This window comes from Nerophis lumbriciformis, linkage group LG16 (assembly GCF_033978685.3).
Source record: "Nerophis lumbriciformis linkage group LG16, RoL_Nlum_v2.1, whole genome shotgun sequence".
Taxonomy (NCBI): Eukaryota; Metazoa; Chordata; class Actinopteri; order Syngnathiformes; family Syngnathidae; genus Nerophis; species Nerophis lumbriciformis.
In genome coordinates, this window is record NC_084563.2 from 23,215,201 (window position 1) to 23,240,394 (window position 25,194).

Consider the following 25,194-nt stretch of genomic DNA (forward strand, 5'->3'; position numbering starts at 1 on the left):
TAGATAAACTTCATCAACAAGGGCTGCGGCAAGGACAACGTCTGCCGAAGCAACCTGGAGCTGACCTACAGGTTCTGTGCCAGGGAAACTCAAAACCACCGAGATGTTTTCACATCACTCGCCAGGTGAGGCCCGGAAGCCAACGTGCATCAAGGAAGTCTTTTACCTTTGAGTGGTCTTTAGAGAGGACGGTGTTGCGGCCATCACGCCCTCCGGTAAGGACGTCGCCTTGGAGGTGACTGTGACCAACATGGGTGGGGAGGACGCACATCAGAGTCACGTGGTCATCCAGCTACCAGAGCTTCTGCGCTACTCTTCTGTCATCTACACTTCAGCGTCTGTAAGTAGGGAAGTAACGATATATAAATGTAATGTCATGGTTACCGTTGTTATCACGGTATCATTGAATGTGCTCAAAAAGTACTCATGCACATAGTGTTGTTATTTCGATACATTTCTGTACTTTTCTAAATAAAGGGGACCACAAAAAATTGCATTATTGGCTTTATTTTGACAAAAAATCTTAGGGTATATTAAACATATGTTTCTTATTGCAAGTTTGTCCTTAAATAAAATAGTGACCATACCAGACAACTTGTCTTTTAGTAGTAAGTAAGCAAACAAAGGCTCCTAATTTAGCTGCTGACATATGCAGTAACATATTGTGTCATTTATCATTACCGTATTTTTCGGAGTATAAGTCGCTCCGGAGTATAAGTTGCACCGGCCGAAAATGCATAATAAAGAAGGAAAAAAACATATATAAGTCGCACTGGAGTATAAGTCGCATTTTTGTGGGAAATTTATTTGATAAAAGCCAACACCAAGATTAGACATTTGAAAGGCAATTTAGAATAAATAAAGAATAGTGAACAACAGGCTGAATAAGTGTACATTATATGAGGCATAAATAACCAACTGAGAACGTGCCTGGTATGTTAACGTAACATATTATGGTAAGAGTCATTCAAATAACTATAACATATAGAACATGCTATACATTTACCAAACAATCTGTCACTCCTAATCGCTAAATCCCATGAATTCTTATACGTCTAGTCTCTTACGTGAATGAGATAAATAATATTATTTGATATTTTACGGTAATGTGTTAATAATTTCACACATAAGTCGCTCCTGAGTATAAGTCGCACCCCCGGCCAAACTATGAAAAAAACTGTGACTTATAGTCCGAAAAATACAGTATATTATTTTGTCAACATTATTAAGGACAAGTGGTAGAAAAATGAATTATTCATCTACTTGTTCATTTACTGTTAATATCTGCTTACTTTCTCAATAACATGTTCTATCTATACATTTGTTAAAATGTAATAATCACTTATTCTTCTGTGGTTTTGGATGATACCACACATTTGGGTATCAATCCGATACCAAGTCATTACAGGATCATACATTGGTCATATTCAAAGTCCTCATTTGTCCAGGGCAGGGCTAGGGAACCTATGGCTCTCGAGCCAGATGTGGCTCTTTTGATGACTGCATCTGGCTCTCAGATAAATCCTAGCTGACATTGCTTAACATGATAAGTAATGAATAATTCCGCTGGTAATCACAGTGTTAAAAATAACGTTCAAAATATAAAACATTCTCATGCATTTTAATCCATTCATCCGTTTTCTACCGCACCTGTTCAAGAAGTCGCAACGGTAAGAAGTATTTTATTTATCATTGGTTAGCTTCAGAACAAGAATAAGAGACTTTTTATACTGTAAAAATGTTGGTCTTACTTAAAAATACGCGCATTTAGTTGTATTCAGTGTTAAAAAATATTATATGGCTCTCACGGAAATACATTTTAAAATATTTGGCTTTCATGGCTCTCTCAGCCAAAAAGGTTCCCGACCCCTGGTCCAGGGACATATGGCGGACCAGTACTTTTCAGAGGCGGTATAATACCGAATATGATTCATTAGTATCGCGGTACTATACTTTTTTTTTTTTTTTTTTTTTTTTTTTTATGTCCTGTCCAGCTTCTCAGGCAAATCATATAGTTGATGTAGATGCCCATGTCGGCTGTTCAGATTTACTTTACAAAAGAGAAGTGTAGGATACTTCTCTTGTTGCCTTATTTGTATTTGACTTTATTAAATGTATTTATATTATCATTTAGTGCAGCCGGGCCGGAGCAGGAGGGGATAGAAAGAGAAAAAAAAAGAAGACAGAGGGGGAAATTGTGGGGACAAGAGGGGGATTAGACAGAGAGACAAAAACAACAACAGCAAACAACAACAACAACAACAACAATAGAGCAACATCAGCAAATATGACATGTACAAATATGATGGTAAAAGTAATAGCAAATAAGCAGTTAGCAAAAAATAAAAAATAATACAGAAATAACCATGAGCATTATTACACTACAAATGGATCAATACAAATACCAATAGAAATAGCGCTATTGATAATGAACAATACCAATAATTTACCTTTATTATCAACAATACAGTTGTTTAAATGCAACAATACATATACGTAATGATAACTTGAGATACGAAAGAATGCAGAAAAATGGAGGGGGAGAAAGGGAAGCAACCTACATTAACCTTGTAGATTGTTATAGTCACAATAGGTTAAGCTTTGTCAGTGTGCCATGTGTTACACCCAGTTTACCCTAGGGCAACAACGTTAATATATGTTTGATGCAACGTGATTATGTGCATGAGTGTAAGTATGCATATGTACTTGTATATGTACAGAATGTGTATATGTGTTTGTACAATGAATGTATATGTACAGAATGTGTATATGTGTTTGTACAGTGAATGTATATGTACAGTATGTGTATGTGTATGTTTGTATATTGAATGTGCGTGTGGATGTACGAACATTAGGTAGGTAAATATGTACTGTATTTGTGTATGTATGTGGGAGCGTAGGTACCTATGTACGTATGTGAGCATATGTGAATTTGCATGTACAATACATTCGACTCCCAGAGTGCGTGGGAGCCAGAGCACGGCCCCATCACCCCCGAGAGCCCAACCCACAAACAGGAGGCGTGGTGCCCAGGGAACCAGGGACCACCGCCCCCACGCAGCCAAGCCGGCCAGCGACAGGAACCCCAGAGCCCGACCCACCGTACCGCCCACAAGGGCCAGCAGCAGGCCGCAGACAGACGCACCCGGCAGAGGACAGGGCACGAGAAAAGCAGGGGACAGCCAGACCCCAAGCCAGCGAGAGACCACACCCCACACGGGCAGAAAGGCGAGACGCCCCGCCCGAGGGACCCAGAGACTCCCCGCAACCGGACGGGAAGACCGCCCCCGCCCCACCGGCAACCGGGCCCCCACGAGCCCACCCCCCACCCCCGGAGAGCGCGGCGAGGCCAGCCCCCGGCCACCCGACCCAAACCGGCCGCCGCAGGACCACCCAGGCACAGGGCCACGGGAACCACCCACCCCACCCGCAGGGACCCCAACGATGGAGATGGAACAACCAGCAACCGCCCCGCCGAGCCCCCCCCCCCTGAGGGAGGGGAAAATTAAAAAATAATATTAATAAAATATATTAAAAAATAAATAAATAAATTAATTAATTAATTAATTAATTTAAAAAAAAAGAATTAAAAGAAGATCACAGACATGCTGACAAACAAGGTCACTACCCCAGCAACTGGCCGACTCGCAGCACCTCGGAATACCTTGCAGCACCAAGCTACCACAATAGACGCAGGGACTAGGCCCAACAGGCCCCAACCAAGACGGGCACCCGGAAGGGATGGACAGCGGGACCCAGGAGCTCCAGACACGCAGTTCGGATGCAGTAGCCTGAGGCGTCGACCCCCGTCTGACAGGCAGGCCCAGAGCGTACCCCCAGAAATATACATACATACATGCATATATACATACACATACACACATACACGTATACATACCCACACATATACATATATACATATACATACACATATGTACACATACACATATATAAACATACATACATACACACACATATACATACATATACACAGTTCGTCAGCCCCGACAGCCATCACGCGCGCGCGCTGCCATCAGTCACAACATCAGCCACACCCCTGCACCAGACCCAGCAGCCACGGGCGCCCACACCACAAACAAACGGCAGCAGAAACAGCAGCCGCAATAACCCCAGACAGCCAGCACCAGCCAATCAAATCAAAGCGATCAAAAAAAAAACTGCGACCAGCAACCACACGCCACCAGGGCCACGGAGACCAGCCGGCGCCAGCCCGCCGGTCAGCCCGAACGCCAACACGCAAACAAGAGACACCAACAACCCCCCCAACCAAAAGGCCCCCCACCCCAACCCAAACCCGCACAAACACACCACCGCCCAAACAACCGAGACACAGCATCCAGACCAGACACGGGGGCTGCGCCGCCACCACACCAAGTCACCAACAGAGACCCCACAGCGCAAGGTCGGGCCACACGGGCACGGACCCCATCCAACAGGAAGTGAGACCCGCGCGACGCCACACACAAATAAATAATAAGATTTAAAAAAATAAATAAATAAATAAATAAATAAAAAAATAAAATAAAATAAAAAATAAAATTTAAAAAATAAAATAAAATAAAAATAAGTAAATAATAAAAATAAAAATAATAAATACATTAAAAATAAAATAAAAAATATAACAATAATAAATGAATAAAAGCCTGGCAGGCCACCAGACCGCAGTCCCCGCCGGCCGACGAGGCAATGAGGGGTGCGCCGAACCCCAAACCCCCCATGCATGTGTACAAGGCCCCCAGAGTGTCTACTGTGTAGTTAAAATTAGGAGGTCAGCCGTTACAGCCGACCTCCAGTCCCTATTGATGTGTGTACTGTAGCGTGAGTGAGATAAGTATGCTTGTGGGAACTAATAATGCGATTAAAATTGGGGGACATCAAGGTCATGGTGGGTCCCAACCAAACCAAGCCCCCCAAATCCTAAGTGTCTAATATGCAGCTAAGATTGAGGGATGGACGAGCAGGGGACAAGACAGGAGGACTGGAGCCCCATTGGAGGCATCCTCAACCCCCCGCCATGCCTCCCCGCAGGACAATCCCCAAAGTCCTATATATGTGTGACTGTGTGCGCTATAAGTAGGAGTAGAGGGCCCGGACATCCCCCCAGTCCACGCGGCCGACAACCAGGAACTACGGCCAGGAGGCCGCCACCCCCCGCCACAGCCCGTGACCCACACCAGACCACTTTAACGTGACGCCACGCGAGCCCCTCCCCCCGCCAAACAAAGCCAGCCCCCGCCCGCCCCAACCCAACCCTGCAGAGCCCATACCGGCAACCAAACGCAGAGAAACCGCACAGCCCCCACGCCCAATGCAAACACCGCATCCCGGCCATCCACACAGCAACGTGCCCATACGAGTCCCGGCCAGGGGAAGGAGCCCCCCAACGGGGCAAGAAGCCAATGCATCCCGTCCGCCCGCCAGCCCCCAAACCAGCCGGCAAGCCAACGCCAGCCAGCCCCACAACCCCACAAGCGCACAGACACCAGCCACAGTCCCCCAACCACTCCAACCCAACACAGCGATGCCAACCGCTGGTATCACCGCAGCAACCATCACCACCACCGCCCGTCCGCAGCGTAAACGCCCGCGGCCGCCGAAACCAAAACAAAAAAGCGACCGACCCCGTAAACCACAACAACGCACACCCCCGGCTACCACCGAGGCCACCAACCCACCTACCCCAACTCATCCACAGCCAGGCCAATTGAGCCACCGGACATCCACACCCATGCACACACCTACACATTCATATACACATACATACACACATACATATATGCATATACATATACATACACATACACACATATACACACTCATGCATATACATATAAACATACACATACACACATATATACACATTAATACACCCACACACATATACATAAGCCCACATATACACAAACACATACATACACAACACACACACAAAAAAAATAAAATAAATAAATAAATACAAAATTAAAAAAATCGCGGTACTATACTAATACCGGTATACCGTACAACCTTAATGCACACTTATAACTAAGGTGTATTTAAAAAATGAAATACAATAAGTAAATAGAAATATGAAATATTTAATTGTTCTGGCTACTTAAGAGCCTTGTATTTTTTTTGAGTGTTTAAATATGTTTATCTTCCATTTTAATTTGTAAAAGTTTTAGCGTTAAGGTACATCACGTCCGGTTTATGTGACGCCAGGGAAATTCACTTCCTGTTGTTACATTGCTTTGAGTATAAGTGATGAGCGATAATACTGGTTTTGTTTTCGTTCCGATACCGAGTAAATTTCAGGCTGCTATCCGCGTTACGGATCCAATATCGATACTTTGTGCAAATGTACAGTACCTAATCTGTCTTGTAAAATGTAAAAAGTAGTGTATGTCAAGTGTTGCTGTCGTGGGGGATCATCTTAAGAAAGTCGTCAGAGTAGTAAACAACGTAAGAGTCGAACTTTCACATACTCTTAATAATCAATGCTTTATTGCTAATACTTCATATATATACATATACATGTGTATATGTATATATATGCAATATATAAACACATATATACACACATATATATATACACACACATATACAGTATACATGCATATATATTTATATATATATATATATATATATATATATATATATATATAAACACACATATATATGCACATATATATATACATATATGTATATATATGCATATATATATATCATATATACACATATATATATATAAATATATATATATATACACACACACATATATATATATATATATATACACACACACACACACACACATATATATATATATATATATATATATATATATATATGTATATATATATATATATATATATATATATATATATATATATATATATACACACACATATATATATACACATAAATATATATATACATATATACACACACACATACATACATACATACATACATACATACATACATACATATATATATATATATATATATATATATATATATATATATATATATATATATATATATATATATATATACACACGCGGCCCTCGAGTGGAAAGGTTTGGACACCCCTGACCTACTTCTTAAACTTTATAATTGTTTTTTAAAGCATTTTTTCTGCCTTGTTTCTGGTAACTCTGTTCGCTAATATTATGTAAGTGTTTGCTTGATATTTTATCTGATTCTGTTTGTTTTTATACAAATGAATTTGTTACTTTTGTATACATCTGAGTGACTTCATTGTTACACTTAATTGTTTTCCTGCTCTACAAATTATGTTTGCACAGTGCTGCTGCACAAAAAATAAACAATAAACAACACTGCTTATAGTAGGTGTGTGAAAGATCAAAAATCAATATTATTAGCAGAAATAGAGGGCCCTAAAATCAAATTTTGCTTAGGGCCCCATGAAGGTTTTGATCTGACTATATTATTTCTAGGCAGAGGTGATCATTCCCTGTTTTACATGCAGAAAAAAATGTACAATATATGCAAGTAAAGTTGGATCGGACATGGCTTGGAGGTAAATACATGATTTTATTTTAACACTAACAAAAGGTACAAAACTAAAGGCGCGCACAAAGGCGGAGAACAAACTTGACTAATCAAACAAAAACTAGCACTTGGGCAAAAAACTATGAACATGAAACAAATAAACACTTACTGTGACAAGAATATAGACAAAACTCACTTGGCATGGAACTATGGTAGCATGGGTAACATGGGTAGCAGAAGTCATAGAAGTCAAACAGAGTTAATGTAGCCAGGCTGACTTCCTGGCAACTATCGGCTTAAATAGTCTTGAACATGATTAATGACAAGTGTGTGACATGAGGACAGGTGAAAACTAATGGGTTGTCATGGAAACAAAACAAACAAGAGTGCACAAAGAGTCCAAAAACCAAACCGAACATAACCAAACACAGTTATGGAATATAAGAGAAATTACACATTTCCTGGAAAGTATTCTGTTACGCTAAAGAACAATTGCAGTTTCATTGTATTGATTGTATCCAAAAGTGTTTTTTGTTAGCAGATTTTGTGGCTTTTTCCGACAAAAATGCATACTATGACTTGATTATCGTTTATGGGGAGTGTTGTCTAAATCCCAGCTGTATTTTGGACAACATACTCTGTGGACCCTCTGAGACCGTTTCCAAATGGATGTAAAATATGGCAATATTGGGATTTTTAAGTTATTATAGACATTCTTGTTTTGTGTTTCAAGGAAGCGCAAGTGTCGTGCTCGGCCAATGACAAGGGGACTCTGATCGATTGTGAGCTGGGAAACCCTCTGCATGGAGATGCTCAGGTAAGTGTCAGTCTGTATAATTCCTCAGCGTACGTATTATGGTAATTATCGATGCATGTATGGCAGGTCCTTCGTCATTGTACAAGCAGACTAAGTCGGGTTTTAGTGTAAGTCAAAACAAAAAATAAAATCATACGTAAAATTAACACAAAAGTGGCTAACAATGTAAAAAACCCAAAACCAGTGAAGTTGGCACGTTATAAATAAATAAATGATAAATGGGTTATACTTGTACAGCGCTTTTCTACCTTCAAGGTACTCAAAGCGCTTTGACAGTATTTCCACATTCACCCATTCACACACACATTCACACACTGATGGCGGGAGCTGCCATGCAAGGCGCTAACCAGCAGCCATCAGGAGCAAGGGGTGAAGTGTCTTGCCCAAGGACACAACGGACGTGACTAGGATGGTAGAAGGTGGGGATTGAACCCCAGTAACCAGCAACCCTCCGATTGCTGGCGTTGTGTAAATCGTAAATAAAAACAGAATACAATGATTTGCAAATCCTTTTCAACTTATATTCAATTGAATAGACGGCAAAGACAATATATTTAATGTTCCAACTGAGAAACGTGCTTATTTTTTTGCAAATAACCATTAACTTAGAATTTAACGGCAGCAACACATTGCAAAAAAGTTGGCACAGGGGCATTTTTACCACTGTGTTGCATGGCCTTTCCTTTTAACAACACTCAGTAAATGTTTGGGAACTGAGGAGACCAATTTTTGAAGCTTTTTATGTGGAATTCTTAACGGTATCATATCGTGGGTTACACTTGAATTGCTATTGTGACATCCAGTGGACACATTTAGAACAGCAGTTCCTTTCATTAAAATTGCAGCTCATTTTTATACTTAGCAAACTTGTCATGCGGGCCGGATTAGACCTATTTGCGAGCCCGATACGGCCCTCGGGCCGTACGTTTGACACATCTGATCTATGCAGACAAATGGGCCCCTGTTCTGTAGATCAGTGTTTTTCAACCAGTGTGCCGTGAGATATTGTCTGGTGTGCTGTGGGAAATGATGCATCTTCACCTAATTGGTCCAAAAAATATTTTTTGCAAATCAATAATTATAATCTGCAAATAATGTGCAGTTGCTTAGTGTCTGTGCTGTGTAAAACTCGGCAGGGTAACCACGTAATACTCCATGTCAGTAGGTGGCAGTAGGTGAGATGAGGATGGTTTGTTGTGATCCCAATATGGGATCAGGACAGTGGGGCGGTATAGCTCGGTTGGTAGAGTGGCCGTGCCAGCAACTTGAGGGTTCCAGGTTCCATCCCTGGTTCCGCCATACTAGTCACTTCCGTTGTGTCCTTGGGTAAGACACTTTACTCAGCTGCTCCCAGTGCCACCCACACTAGTTTAAATGTAAGTTAGATCAGTGTTTTTCAACCACTGTGCCGCAGCACACTCGTGTGCCATGGGATACAGTCTGGTGTGCCGTGGGAGATTATCTAATTTCACCTATTTGGGTTGAAAATATATTTTGCAATCCAGTAATTATGGTCTGCAAATGATGTGTTGTTGTTGAGTGTCGGTGCTGTGTAGAGCTCGGCAGAGTAACCGTGTAATACTCTTCCATATCAGTAGGTGACAGCCGGTAGCTAATTGCGTTGTAGATGTTGGAAACAGCGGGAGGCAGTGTGCAGGTAAAAATGGTGTCTAATGCTTAAACCAAAAATAAACAAAAGGTGAGTGCCCCTAAGAAAAGGCATTGAAGCTTAGGGAAGGCTATGCAGAACAAAACTAAAACTCAACTGGCTACGAAGTCAACAAAAACAGAATGCTGGACGACAGCAAAGACTTACTGTGGAGCAAAGACGGTGTCCACAAAGTACATCCGAACATGACATGACAATCAACAATGTCCCCACAAAGAAGGATAAAAACAAATTGAAATATTCATGATTGTTAAAACAAAGTAGATGCGGGAAATATCGCTCAAAGGAAGACATGAAACTGCTACAGGAAAATACCAAAAAAAGAAAAAAAGCCACCAAAATAGGAGCGCAAGACAAGAAATAAAACACTACACAAAAGAAAACAGCAAAAAACTCAAAATAAGTCAGGGCGTGATGTGACAGGTGGTGACAGTACACCTACTTTGAGACAAGAGCTATATTGATGCATGCTTGGTTATGGTTTAAAGCATTGGCGTTGCTAGGCCTATTTTAGGGGGGCTCAAGCCCCCCTAAAATATTCTGAAGCCCCCCTAAATAATTTGGTGTTAAAAAAAAAAAAATTTTTTTTTTTTTTTTACAAATACATGCCGACATATTCATTATAAAGTGGCCCGAATATGAGTTTAAATAAATAATCATATAACCTGTCATTATTCACTCAGTTTCCCCTCACTTCATAGCGTAAGGTAGAGAGCCCCTTTAGTGCGTCAGTATCCAATCCATTCCACTTATTCATATAGAAAATGCCGACATCACTCAAAATCCAGTCCGCATTTTCTCTGCGACCTTGCTTGCGGTCCTTGGACTTGTTCATATAGAAAATGCCCACATCACTCAAAATCCAGTCCGCATTTTCTCTGCGACCTTGCTTGCGGTCCTGCAGGTGTACGAAGCACATTAGCACACAGCACTGCAGAACAAGAACGTGAACGAATGCAAAATGGACATAAGAAACTTTTTCAAGAAAGTAAGTATTCATCACTGCTTGTATTAAAATGTATTAGCTCCACTTTACACCAGGTCTGTGTTTGACAAAAAGTTACATTCCCACTCTAAAGCAATGCTGCTACTTAGTTAGCTAGTTAGCCTGAAATTCATAATGAAGGTCCTGGTTATTTACAAAGTTAAATGTGCACTCTTTTTTACCATTTGCTATCTTTGGGGTTACTTCCTTCTGGAGCATCAGCTGTGTTTCTCACTTTACACATGGAGGAGAACAGGAGCTGAGCTCATTCACGTATGACTATCATCAGTAGATAATAATAATAATCACTCCACAACCCCTATTGACCTGTAAGAGTCAGGGCAGAGGAGCACATAAAGTGAGAGGGGAGAAGCCTCTACTGGAAAGGTGAACAGGAGAATAATGATACATATAAATAAATATTAAAACTTGGTTTTTTTAAATGGCTTATCGATAAGCCATTTGTTTTATTTATTTCTGGGTGGATCATGTTGACTATTGGTCCTCCTAATTGTCAATCATTCAGGTGATGACACATACGGACATATATATATATACATATATATATATATATATACAGTATATATATATATATATATATATATATATATATATATATATATATATATATATATATATATATATATATATATATATATACTATATATATATTATTTATTTATGTAATATATTGTATTTGTAATCTACTTTACATTTGATTCCAAATCTCAAAGTGCTACAGAATTACAACCATTGACATTGTTAGGCCTATTTTGGCAGTGTAATAAATAAATAAAATAAAAATGGCTTATTGATAAGCCATTTGTTTTATTTTATATATATATATATATATATATATATATATATATATATATATGTGTATATATATATATATATATATATATATATATATATATATATATATATATATATATATATATATATATATAAACCCAGACACCATCATTGTAGTCATTTTTCTCCTGTGTGGACTTCCGTCTTCCTTTACAATGAGTGAAGCTGCACGAAACCTTGTGTCTGCAATTGTAAATAATGTAGTTTTTAAGTTTTGTGTTTCTTGTAGAATCTATATAAAGTAATATACATTCGCCTATTGTTAAAATAATGAAAAAAACATCATTAAATATATTTGTTTTATTGTATTGTTACATTAATAGCTGTTGTATTATTATAGGATGGCTTGTTAAACATTTCACAGGATTTTCAGAGGGAGGAAAAACCAAGACATTTAATATAAAATGTAAAATGAATAAATACATAAAAAGAAAAGAAAAAAATGGTTAAAAGCCATCGCCCTGGGGAGCATTTATTTTCGTCCCGTGCATTTTTTTTACCATCCCCGGGACGACGGGACTACGTTAATCTCAGGCCCTGGAAGTTACATTTAATTGTTTGCATTATTTGTTTCAGCATTGCACTTTGAAGATGGTCCCTCAGCTCTGTGACAGTTTTTGCTCTTTTTCAGATTAGCAGACGGACTCTAAGTCTTTCTTATTTACAGTATATATAAACGTTTCTCATTTCTATTCAAACTTCCATATATATTTAATTTCCTTAACGACTTGCCATAATATATATATATAAATATATTATATATAAGCCAAATTATCCCGATCCAGATATTACTTTAATTCAAGTAATTAAGTAATATTTCCAGGGCTTGAATTTACAACCAGTTTAGTCACATACGTGCCCAAAATGTAATTTGTGCAACTTCAAAATATTTGGGAACAAACAATTATTGTATTGTGAGCGAAAGTCGTGCCATAAGCCTCTATATTGTGAAGTAATAACATAGAGGCTAATGCCATGACTTTCATTGTGTTTCAGTGTATCTTGAAGGATCATGCAAGTAATTGTTTCTTGTTGATGCTGTACACAAAATGTCACTGTGCAAACCCATGTTTGTTGTTGTACTGAACACAGATTGAAAATAAACAGACTGAAATAATAATAATAACAATTAATCATTTTTAAGTCTCTGTTAGCCGTTTGTGAAGTTTTGTGCTCGTGCGCTACGTTCGCTCGCATCCTGTGCATCTCCTGGGGGCTAAGCCCCCCCTGTTCTTAAAAGCTAGTGATGTCCCTGTATGTTGGTAGCATTTTGTTCCACCTTAAGTCTCCAATTAGCTTTTTATATGAGCCGGAAAGAATGATATACCAGTGCCAGGATGTCCCGGTGGTTAAGACTCTTGCTTAGGATTAAACAGTCCTGGGTTCTATACCAGACGGTTTGACAGTATTTTATTCCACTATGTTATAGTGTAGTTTACCCAGCAACAAGTCCCTGATTACATTTCTATATGAGCCAGAAAAACAACCTCACAAGACCCAGGATGGACCAGTGGTTAAGATTCTTGACATGCAATAAACAGTCCTGAGTTCAATACCAGTCTGGTTGACAATATTTTGGTCCACCTCTTGTGTATTTTACCCAGCAAAGAGTCCCTGATAAGATTTCTATACTGGATACAGGATGTCAAAAGTTCCAGGATAGCACAGTGGGTAAGACTGTTGACTTGGAATAAAGGCTGCTGGGTTCAATCCCAGCTGAATTGGTAGTATTTTGTTCCACCTTAAGTCTCTGATTAGCTTTTTGCATGAGCCGGAAAACATGGCTTACCAGTGCTAGGATGGCCCAGTGGTTAAGACTCTTGAGTAGGATTAAACAGTCCTGGGTTCAATACCAGTCGGGTTGACAGTACTTTATTCCACTGGTTTATAGTGAAGTTTACCCAGCAAAAAGTCTCTGATTAGCTTTCGATACAAGCCGGATACAAGAGTTCTCAAGACCCGGGATAGCACAGTGGGTAAGTCTGTTGACTTGGAATAAAGGGTGCTGGGGTCAAATCCAGTAAATTGACTTGTATCGTCTGAAGCTTTGATTGGAAGTGTTGGATGATATATTTCACCTCCATGTGTAATGAAAACATAATAATTAACTTATTTAATTATTTTTTTAACTGTTCCAATTAACTTTTTTTTAATCGTACCCAGGAGAGCTCATTGGTCAATGCTCTCTATTATTAAGTTTTACTCCTAGTCCCCCCACCTCAGGAATTACACTCACACGCTCATTCGCACATACTCATGCGCACACACACACACAGGTAACCCCTGAGGTGTATTCATTGACTATTTGACAATTATTATTATCTTTAGCATTGACTACATTTTTTAACTTTATTTTATTCAAGCAAAGAGCACATAACATTACTCAATTTATGTCGTTTTGACGACATTCAGCCAAATTAATGATTACTTGTCTGGGGTTTGAACCAAGTACCCCTGTATGGGAGCCCACAGTGTTGACCATTGAGCTATTCTGGGTCCCATCATAACCTGATTTTCGCTCATATACAAATGCAATCAGTGGACTGTGATAGAAATTAAACAAAAACATCCATTTTCCTAGTCAAGGATTTGAACCTCATACGACTGACTGAGAGGTAGCAGTCTTAGCCACCATGCTATGCAGGGTCTTTGTATAACTTCATTTTTGTTCATATACAAATGCAATCAGTGAACTATTCTAGAGGTAAAACAAAACAACTAAACTTTCAAAGTAAGAGATTTGAACCCACCACTACTAACTGAGATGCAGCAGTCTTAACCACTATGCTATCATGGGTCTTGCTGAGTTGGGATTCTGGGGAGCCCACAGTGTTGACTATTAAACTATCCAGAATCTTGTTGATTCATGATTTTTGTTCATTTACAAATGCAATCAGTGATATATGATAGAGGTAAAACAAATTCCTCAACTTTAAAAGTCAAGGATTTGAACTCAGTACTACAGACTCAGAGGCAGCAGTCTTAACCACTGTTCTATCCTGGGTTTTCTTCACTGATGTAATGGTGATCTAGTCAACTAGTAACCTACGATTGAGGTGATACAAAAACATAGAACCAGCTATTTTTCACCCTGAGAAGAGGTGACATGCCTGCAGCAAACATCTGCTGAGCGCTTCATTCTCGATGTAGGTGGTGCCAAGATGGCCCAGTGGTTAAGACTGTTGATTAGGATTAAACAGTCCTGGGTTCAATACCAGATGTTTTGACAGTATTTTATTCCACTATTTCATAGTGTAGTTTGCCCAGCAACAAGTCCCTGATTACCTTTCTATATGAGGCAGAAAAACGTTACCACAAGACCCAGGATGGCCCAGTGGTTAAGATTCTTGACATGCAATAAACAGTCGTGAGTTCGATACCTGTCTGGTTGACAGTATATTGGTCCGCCTCTTGTGTATTTTACCCAGCAAAGAGTCCCTGATTAGATTTCTATACAAGCCAGAAACAGTATTTTATAAGATCCAGGATAGCACAGTGGATAAGACTGTTGACTTGGAATGAAGGCTGCTGGGTTCAATCCCAGCTAAATTGGTAGTATTTTGTTCCATCTTAAGTCTCTGATTAGCTTTTTATATGAGCCGGAAAACATGGCTTACCAGTGCCAGGATGGCCCAGTGGTTAAGACTCTTGATTATCATTAAACAGCCCAGGTTCAATACCAGTTAGGTTGACAGTATTTTATTCCACTGATTTATAGTGTAATTTACCCAGCAAAGAGTCCCTGATTAGCTTTCTATACAAGCCGGATAGAGGTTTTTACAAGTCCCAGAATAGCACAGTGGGTAAGACTGTTGTCTTGGAATGAAAGGTGTTGAGTTCAATCCCAGGTAAGTTGCTAGTATTTTGTTCCACCTTAGGTCTCTGATTAGCTTTTTAAATGAGCCTTAAAGAATTGCTTACCAGTGCCAGGATGGCCCAGTGGTTAAGTCTCTTGATTAGGATTAAACAGTTCTGGGTTCAATACCAGACGGTATGACAGTATTTTATTCAACTATTTTATAGTGTAGTTTACCCAGCAACAAGTCCCTAATTACCTTTCTATATGAGCCAGAAAAACATCTTACAAGACCCAGGATGGCCCAGTGCTTTCTAGACATGCAATAAACAGTCCTGAGTTCGATACCTGTCTGGTTGACAGTATTTTCGTCCGCCTCTTGTGTATTTTACCCAGCAAAGAGTCCCTGGTTAGCTTTCTATACAAGCCGAATAGAGGTTCTTACAAGTCCTAGTATAGCACAGTGGGTAAGACTGTTGTCTTGGAATGAAAGGTGCTGGGTTCAATTCCAGGTAAGTTGCTAGTATTTTGTTCCACCTTAGGTCTCTGATTAGCTTTGTTTATTAGATGGAAAGAATAGCTTACCAGTGCCAGGATGGCCCAGTGGTTAAGACTCTTGAGTAGGATTAAACAGTCCTGGGTTCAATACCAGTCGGCTTAACAGTATTTTATTCCACTGGTTTAGTGAAGTTTACCCAGCAAAAAGTCTCTGATTAGCTTTTTATATGAGCCGGAAAGAATGATATACCAGTGCCAGGATGGCCCGGTGGTTAAGACTCTTGCTTAGGATTAAACAATCCTGGGTTCAATACCAGACGATTTGACAGTATTTTATTCCACTATTTTATAGTATAGTTTACCCAGCAACAAGTCCCTGATTACCTTTCTATAAGAGCCAGAAAAACATGTTCACAAGACCCAGGATGGCCCAGTGGTTAAGGTTCTTGACATGCAATAAACAGTACTGAGTTCAATACCTGTCTGGTTGACAGTATTTTGCTCCACCTCTTGTGTATTTTACCCAGCAAAGAGTCCCTGGTTAGCTTTCTATACAAGCCGGATAGAAGACTTTTACAAGGCCTAGAATAGCACAGTGGGTAAGACTGTTGACTTGGAATGAATGGTGCTGGGTTCAATCCCAGGTAAGTTGCTAGTATTTTGTTCCACCTAAGGTCTCTGATTAGCTTTTTATAAGAGCCGGAAAGAAAGGCTTACCAGTGCCAGGATGGCCCAGTGGTAAAGACTCTTGATTAGGAATAAACAGTCCTGGGTTCAATACCAGCCCGTTTGACAGCATTTTATTCCACTATTTTATAGTGTAGTTTACCCAGCAACGAGTCCCTGATTACCTTTCTATATGAGCCAGAAAAACATCTTACAAGACCCAGGATGGCCCAGTGGTTAAGATTCTAGACATGCAATAAACAGTCCTGAGTTTGATGCCTGTCTGGTTGACAGTATTTTGGTCCACCTCTTGTGTATTTTACCCAGCAAAGAGTCCCTGATTAGATTTCTATATAAACCGGATAGATGTTTTTTACAAGGCTCAGAATAGCACAGTGGGTAAGACTGCTGACTTGGAATGAATGGTGCTGGGTTCAATCCCAGTTAAGTTGCTAGTATTTTGTTCCACCTTAAGTCTTTGATTAGCTTTTTGTATGAGCCGGAAAAAACAGCTTACCAGTGCCAGGATAGCCCAGTGGTTAAGACTCTTGATTAGGATTAAACAGTCCTGGGTTCAATATCAGTCGAGTTGACAGTATTTTATTCCACTGGTTTATAGTGTAGTTTACCCAGCAACGAGTCTCTGATTACCTTTCTTAATGAGCCAGAAAAACATCCTCACAAGACCCAGGATGGCCCAGTGGTTAAGATTCTTGACATGCAATACACAGTCCTGAGTTCAATACCTGTCTGGTTGACAGTAATTTGGTCCACCTCTTGTGTATTTTACCCAGCAAAGAGTCCCTGATTAGCTTTCTATACAAGCCGGATAGATGTTTCTTACAAGGCTCAGAATAGCACAGTGGGTAAGACTGCTGACTTGGAATGAATGGTGCTGGGTTCAATCCCAGGTAAGTTGCTAGTATTTCGTTCCACCTTAGGTCTCTCATTAGCTTTTTATATGAGCCGGAAAGAATGGCTTAACAGTGCCAGGATGCCCCAGTGGTTAAGACTCTTGAATGGGATTAAACAGTCCTGGGTTCAATACCAGTCGGTTTGGCAGTATTTTATTCCACTGGTTTATAGTGAAGTTTACTCAGCAACAAGTCTCTGATTAGCTTTCTATACAAGCCGGATACAAGAGTTCTCAAGACCCGGGATAGCACAGTGCGTAAGGCTGTTGACTTGGAGTAAAGGGTGCTGGGTTCAAATCCAGTAAATTGACTTGTATCTTCTGAAGCTTTGATTGGAAGTGTTGGATGATATATTTCACCTCCATGTGTAATGAAAACATAATAATTAACTTATCTAATTGTTTTTTTAAGTGTTCCAATTAACTTTTTTTTAAATTGTGCCCAGGAGAGCTCATTGGTCAACGCTCTCTATTATTAAGTTTTACTCCTATTCCCCCCACCTCAGGAATTACACACACACGCTCACTCACACATACTCATACACACACACACACTCTCTCTCTCTCTCTCACACACACACACACACAGGTAAACCCTGAGGTGTATTCATTGACTATTTGACAATTATTATTATCTTTAGCATTGACTTCATTTTTTAACTTTATTTTATTTAAGCAACGAGCACATAACATTACTCAATTTATGTCGTTTTGATGACATTCAGCCAAATTAATGATTACTTGTCTGAGGTTTGAACCAAGTAGCCCTGTATTGGGAGCCCACAGTGTTGACCATTGAGCTATTCTGGGCCCCATCATAACCTGATTTTCGCTCATATACAAATGCAATCAGTGGACTATGATAGAAATGAAACAAAAACATACATTTTCCTAGTCATGGATTTGAACCTCATACAACTGACTGAGAGGTAGCAGTCATAGCCACCATGCTATGCAGGGTCTTGGTATAACTTCATTTTTGTTCATATACAAATGCAATCAGTGAACTATTCTAGAGGTAAAACAAAACAACTAAACTTTCAAAGTAAGAGATTTGAACCCACCACTACTAACTGAGATGCAGCAGTCTTAACCACTATGCTATCATGGGTCTTGCTGAGTTGGGATTCTGGGGAGCCCACAGTGTTGACTATTAAACTATCCAGAATCGTGTTGATTCATAATTTTTATTTATTTACAAATGCAATCAGTGATATATGATAGAGGTAAAACAAATTCCTCAACTTTAAAAGTCAAAGATTTGAACTCAGTACTACGGACTCAGAGGCAGCAGTCTTAACTACTGTTCTATCCTGGGTTTTCTTCACTGATGTAATGGTGAACTAGTAAACTAGTAACCTACGATTGAGGTGATACAAAAGCATAGAACCAGCTATTTTTCACCGTGAGAAGAGGTGACATCCCTGCAGAAAACATCTGCTGGGCGCGTCATTCTCGATGGAGGTGGTGCCAGGATGGCCCAGTGGTTAAGACTGTTGATTAGGATTAAACAGTCCTGGGTTCTATACCAGACGTTTTGACAGTATTTTATTCCACTATTTTATAGTGTAGTTTGCCCAGCAACAAGTCCCTGATTACCTTTCTATATGAGGCAGAAAAACATCTTCACAAGACCCAGGATGGCCCAGTGGTTAAGATTATTGACATGCAATAAACAGTCGTGAGTTTGATACTTGTCTGGTTGACAGTATATTGGTCCACCTCTTGTGTATTTTACCCAGCAAAGAGTCCCTGATTAGATTTCTATACAAGCCACATACAGTATTTCAAAAGATCCAGGATAGCACATTGGGTAAGACTGTTGACTTGGAATGAAGACTGCTGGGTTCAATCCCAGCTAAATTGGTAGTATTTTGTTCCACCTTAAGTCTCTGATTACCGTAGCTTTTTATATGAGCCGGAAAACATGGTTTGCCAGTGCCAGGATGGCCCAGTGGTTAAGACTCTTGATTATCATTAAACAGCCCAGGTTCAATACCAGTTAGGTTGACAGTATTTTATTCCACTGATTTATAGTGTAATTCACCCAGCAAAGAGTCCCTGATTAGCTTTCTATACAAGCCGGATAGAGGATTTTTACAAGGCCCAGAATAGCACAGTGGGTAAGACTGTTGACTTGGAATCAATGGTGCTGGGTTCAATCCCAGGTAAGTTGCTAGTATATTGTTCCACCTTAGGTCTCTGATTAGCTTTGTTTATTAGCCGGAAAGAAAGGATTACCAGTGCCAGGATGGCCCAGTGGTTAAGACTCTTGAGTAGGATTAAACAGTCCTGGGGTCAATGCCAGTCCGGTTGACAGTATTTTATTCCACTGGTTCATAGTGAAGTTTATCCAGCAAAAAGTCTCTGATTAGCTTTTTATATGAGCCGGAAAGAATGATATACCAGTGCCAGGGTGGCCCGGTGGTTAAGACTCTTGCTTAGCATTAAACAATCCTGGGTTCAATACCAGACGGTTTGACAGCATTTTATTCCACTATTTTATAGTATAGTTTACCCAGCAACAAGTCCCTGATTACCTTTCTATATGAGCCAGAAAAACATGTTCACAAGACCCAGGATGGCCCAGTGGTTAAGATTCTTGACATGCGATAAACAGTACTGAGTTCAATACCTGTCTGGTTGACAGTATTTTGCTCCACCTCTTGTGTATTTTACCCAGCAAAGAGTCCCTGTATAGATTTCTATACAAGCCGGATACAGGATTTCAAAAGATCCAGAATAGCACAGTGGGTAAGACTGTTGACTTGGAATGAAGGGTGCTGGGTTCAATCCCAGGTAATTTGCTAGTATTTTGTTCCACCTTAAGTCTTTGTTTAGCTTTTTGTATGAGCCAGAAAAAGTAGCTTACCAGTGCCAGGATGGCCCAGTGGTTAAGACTCTTGATTAGGATTAAACAGTCCTGGGTTCAATATCAGTCGAGTTGACAGTATTTTATTCCACTGGTTTATAGTGTAGTTTACCCAGCAACAAGTCTCTGATTACCTTTCTTAATGAGCCAGAATAACATCCTCACAAGACCCAGGATGGCCCAGTGGTTAAGATTCTTGACATGCAATAAACAGTCCTGAGTTCAATACCTGTCTGGTTGACAGATTTTTGGTCCACCTCTTGTGTATTTTACCCAGCAAAGAGTCCGTGATTAGCTTTCTATACAAGCCTGATAGAGGTTTTTTACAAGGCTCAGAATAGCACAGTGGGTAAGACTGTTGACTTGGAATGAATGATGCTGGGTTCAATCCCAGGTAAGTTGCTAGTATTTTGTTCCACCTTAGGTCTCTCATTAGCTTTTTATATGAGCCGGAAAGAATGGCTAACCAGTGTCAGGATGGCACAGTGGTTAAGACTCTTAAATGGGATTAAACAGTCCTGGGTTCAATACCAGTCGGGTTGGCAGTATTTTATTCCACTGGTTTATAGTGAAGTTTACCCAGCAACAAGTCTCTGATTAGCTTTCTATACAAGGCGGATACAAGAGTTCTCAAGACCCGGGATAGCACAGTGGGTAAGGCTGTTGACTTGGAATAAAGGGTGCTGGTTTCAAATCCAGTAAATTGACTTGTATCTTCTGAAACTTTGATTGGAAGTGTTGGATGATGTATTTCACCTCCATGTGTAATGAAAACATAATAATTAACTTATTTAATTATTTTTTTAACTGTTCCAATTAAAAAAAACTTTAATTGTACCCAGGAGAGCTCATTGGTCAACGCTCTCTATTATTAAGTTTTACTCCTATTCCCCCCACCTCAGGAATTACACTCACACGCTCACTCATACACACACACACAGGTAACCCCTGAGGTGTATTCATTGACTATTTGACAATTATTATTATCTTTAGCATTGACTTCATTTTTTAACTTTATTTTATTCAAGCAAAGAGCACATAACATTACTCAATTTATGTCCTTTTGACGACATTCAGCCAAATTAATGATTACTTGTCTGGGGTTTGAACCAAGTACCCCTGTATTGGGAGCCCACAGTGTTGACCATTGAGCTATTCTGGGTCCCATCATAACCTGATTTTCGCTCATATACAAATGCAATCAGTGGACTTTGATAGAAATGAAACAAAAACATACATTTTCCTAGTCATGGATTTGAACCTCATACGACTGCCTGAGAGGTAGCAGTCTTAATCACCATGCTCTGCAGAGTCTTGGTATAGCTTCTTTTTTTTTTCATATACAAATGCAATCAGTGAACTATTCTAGAGGTAAAACAAAACAACTAAACTTTCAAAGTAAGAGATTTGAAGGCACCACTACTAACTGAGATGCAGCAGTCTTAACCACAAAGTTATCATAGGTCTTGCTGAGTTGGGATTCTGGGGAGCCCACAGTGTTGACTATTAAACTATCCAGAATCTTGTTGATTCACGATTTTTGTTTATTTACAAATGCAATCAGTGATATATGATAGAGGTAAAACAAATTCCTCAACTTTAAAAGTCAAGGATTTGAACTCAGTACTACAGACTCAGAGGTAGCAGTCTTAACCACTGTTCTATCCTGGGTTTTCTTCACTGAAGTAATGGTGAACTAGTAAACTAGTAACCTACGATTGAGGCGCTACAAAAACATAGAACCAACTATTTTTTGCCGTGAGAAGAGGTGACATCCCTGCAGCAAACATCTGCTGAGTGTATCATTCTCGACGTGGGTGGTGCTTCACTTTAGTGTTCAGGTTTACAGTTAAGTTGCAGTGATAACATAACATTTATAGTAGATTGTTACTGTGACTGATTTAGTAAGTAAGATGACATAAATGTTCCCGCTCTAAATACACCATCATTGTAGTCATTTTTCTCCTGCGTGGACTTCCGTCTTCCTTTACAATGAGTGAAGCTGCACGAAACCTTGTGTCTGCAATTGTAAATAATGTAGTTTTTATAAAGTTTTGTGTTTCTTGTAGAATCTATATAAAGTAATATACATTAGCCTATTGTTAAAATAATGGAAAAAGCATCATTAAATATATTTGTTGTATTGTATTATTACATTAATAGCTGTTGTATTATTATAGGATGGCTTGTTAAACATCTCATAGGATTTTCAGAGGGAGGAAAAACCAAGACATTTAATATAAAATGTAAAATGAATAAATACATAAAAAGAAAAATAATAAAAATGGTTAAAAGCCATCGTCCCGGGGAGCATTTCATTTCGTCACGTGCATTTTTTTTTACCGACGACGGTACGACAGGACTACATTAATCTCAAGCCCTGGAAGTTACATTTGATTGTTTGCATTATTTGTTTCAGCATTGCACTTTGAAGATGGTCTCTCAGCTCTTTGACAGCTTTGGCTCTTTTTCAGATCAGCGGACGGACTCTAAGTCTTTCTTATTTACAGTATATATAAACGTTTCTCATTTCTATTCAAACTTCCATATATATTTAATTTCCTTAACGGCTTACCATAATATATATATATATATATATATATATATATATATATATATATATATATATATATTATATATAAGCCAAATCATCCCGATCCAGATATTATTTTAATTCAAGTAATTAAGTAATATTTCAGGGCTTGAACTTACAACCAGTTTAGTCACATATGTGCCCAAAATGTAATCTGTGCAACTTCAAAATATTTGGGAACAAACAATTATTGTATTGTGAGCGAAAGTCGTGGCATTATCCTCTATGTTGTGAATGAATAACATAGAGGCTAATGCCATGACTTTCATTGTGTTTCAGTGTATCTTGAAGGATCATGCAAGTAATTGTTTCTTGTTGATGCTGTAAACAAAATGTCACTGTGCAAACCCATGTGTGTTGTTGTACTGAACACAGATTGAAAATAAACCGACTGAAATAATAATAATAAAAGTGAATAATTTCTAAGTCTTTGTTAGCCGTTCGTGAAGTTTTGTGCTTGCGCGTAACGTTCGCTCGCATCCTGTGCATCTCCTGGGGGCTAGGCCCCCCCTGTCCTTAAAAGCTAGTGACGCCCCTGGTTTAAAGTCATATCCAACAATTGCGACAACGACTTTTTACTGTAAACTGAGTTTCGTTTTTCAATGATCTCTGCTGGTGGTGTGCCTGCAGATTTTTTAAACGCAAAAAATGTGCCTTGGCTCAAAAAAGGTTGAAAAACACTGACTTAGATATTGGGTTTCACTATGTAAAAAGCGCTTTGAGTCACTAGAGAAAAGCGCTGTATAAATATAATTCACTTCACTTCACACTTCACAATATACAGACCACAGCGGGTGCAGGTAAAAAGGTATGTAATGCTTAAACCAAAAATTAACAAAGGGGAAAGGGAAAGGGAAAGGAAAAGGCAATGGCTATGCAAAACGAAAGTAAAACTGAACTGGTTACAAAGTAAACAGAAACAGAATGCTGGACGACAGCAAAAACTTACGGCGTCCACAAAGTACATGACATGACAATCGACAATGTCCGCACAAATAAGGATAGCAACAACGTAAACAGCCTAGCTTGCTAACACAAAGCAGGTGCGCGGAATAGCGCTCAAAGGAAGACATGAAACTGCTACAGGAAAACACCAACAAAACAGAAACGGCCACCAAAATAACAGCGCAAGACAAGAACTACAGCACTACACACGGGAAAACACCAACAAACTCAAAATAAGGCACGACGACCTGGTGGAGTTTCTTTTTTAAACGTTTTCTGCTGGTGCTGTGCCACCGGATTTTTTAATGAAAAAAATGTGTCTTGCCTCAAAAAAGGTTGAAAAACACTGCTGTAGATGACGTCACACCGAGGGGGGGCATATTGAGTCTGACGGTAGAAAGGGGGCGAGGTTCTCAAAAACTAATTGATATTATGGCAAATGACTGCCAGATTTGTGTTCAGGAGCGGAAAAAAGTACATAAAGATAACTTTCGGTCGCTTTAGGTCCTTTTAATTGTTGCATAGGTGAGGACATACATTATTGAAAAGCCTTTAAAAGTCACTATCTTTAAACTGTATGCCATTTGTGCAAAATGTGGTATTTATAGTCAGAAAATGCCAAACCGGGCTTCATACGGCATTAACGGAATCACTACTAAAACTGCTGTGCTTTTGTATCGTACAGGTGACTTTTTACGTCATGCTGACGACCACTGGCATCTCACTGAGCACCAAATCAGTCAACATCACGCTACAACTTCAGACGTGAGTACCTGAGACGTAAAGCTGCAGATGTTTGAGACTGAACCATGTTAGACTCCTGTTATTGGTGTGCCCTAGTACAAGTGAGCAGACCTTACAAGCGGTTGAGGCGACAGCCAAAGTGGTTTTCGAACTGGGTCTGCAAATATACGGGTAACCAGTACACAGTACACTCTACACCGCATTGCCTGTAGTTTAACTACATTTAATGCTGTAATGCTATTTATTGAATTCAACATTGCACATATGGACCATATACACAATGCATATTATAGATGTTATGCAAACCCCGTTTCCATATGAGT

At 39.4% G+C, this 25,194-nt stretch overlaps 1 protein-coding gene and 1 long non-coding RNA gene across 2 annotated transcripts in view; one reads left to right on the forward strand and one right to left on the reverse strand.

The window, feature by feature from the left end:
* Window positions 1–25,194, forward strand: part of LOC133617078 (integrin alpha-6-like) — a 73,978-nt gene that overhangs the window by 32,937 nt on the left and 15,847 nt on the right. The window contains exons 14-18 of the mRNA XM_061976786.2: window positions 4–125; window positions 184–340; window positions 8,252–8,335; window positions 24,813–24,892; window positions 24,968–25,042. Coding sequence (XP_061832770.1) covers window positions 4–125; window positions 184–340; window positions 8,252–8,335; window positions 24,813–24,892; window positions 24,968–25,042 — 518 coding nt within the window. The remainder of the gene's footprint in view (window positions 1–3; window positions 126–183; window positions 341–8,251; window positions 8,336–24,812; window positions 24,893–24,967; window positions 25,043–25,194) is intronic.
* Window positions 1–25,194, reverse strand: part of LOC133617079 (uncharacterized) — a 56,370-nt gene that overhangs the window by 16,526 nt on the left and 14,650 nt on the right. Inside the window, exon 3 of the long non-coding RNA XR_009816944.2 lies at window positions 167–338. This is a non-coding gene — a long non-coding RNA (uncharacterized lncRNA). The remainder of the gene's footprint in view (window positions 1–166; window positions 339–25,194) is intronic.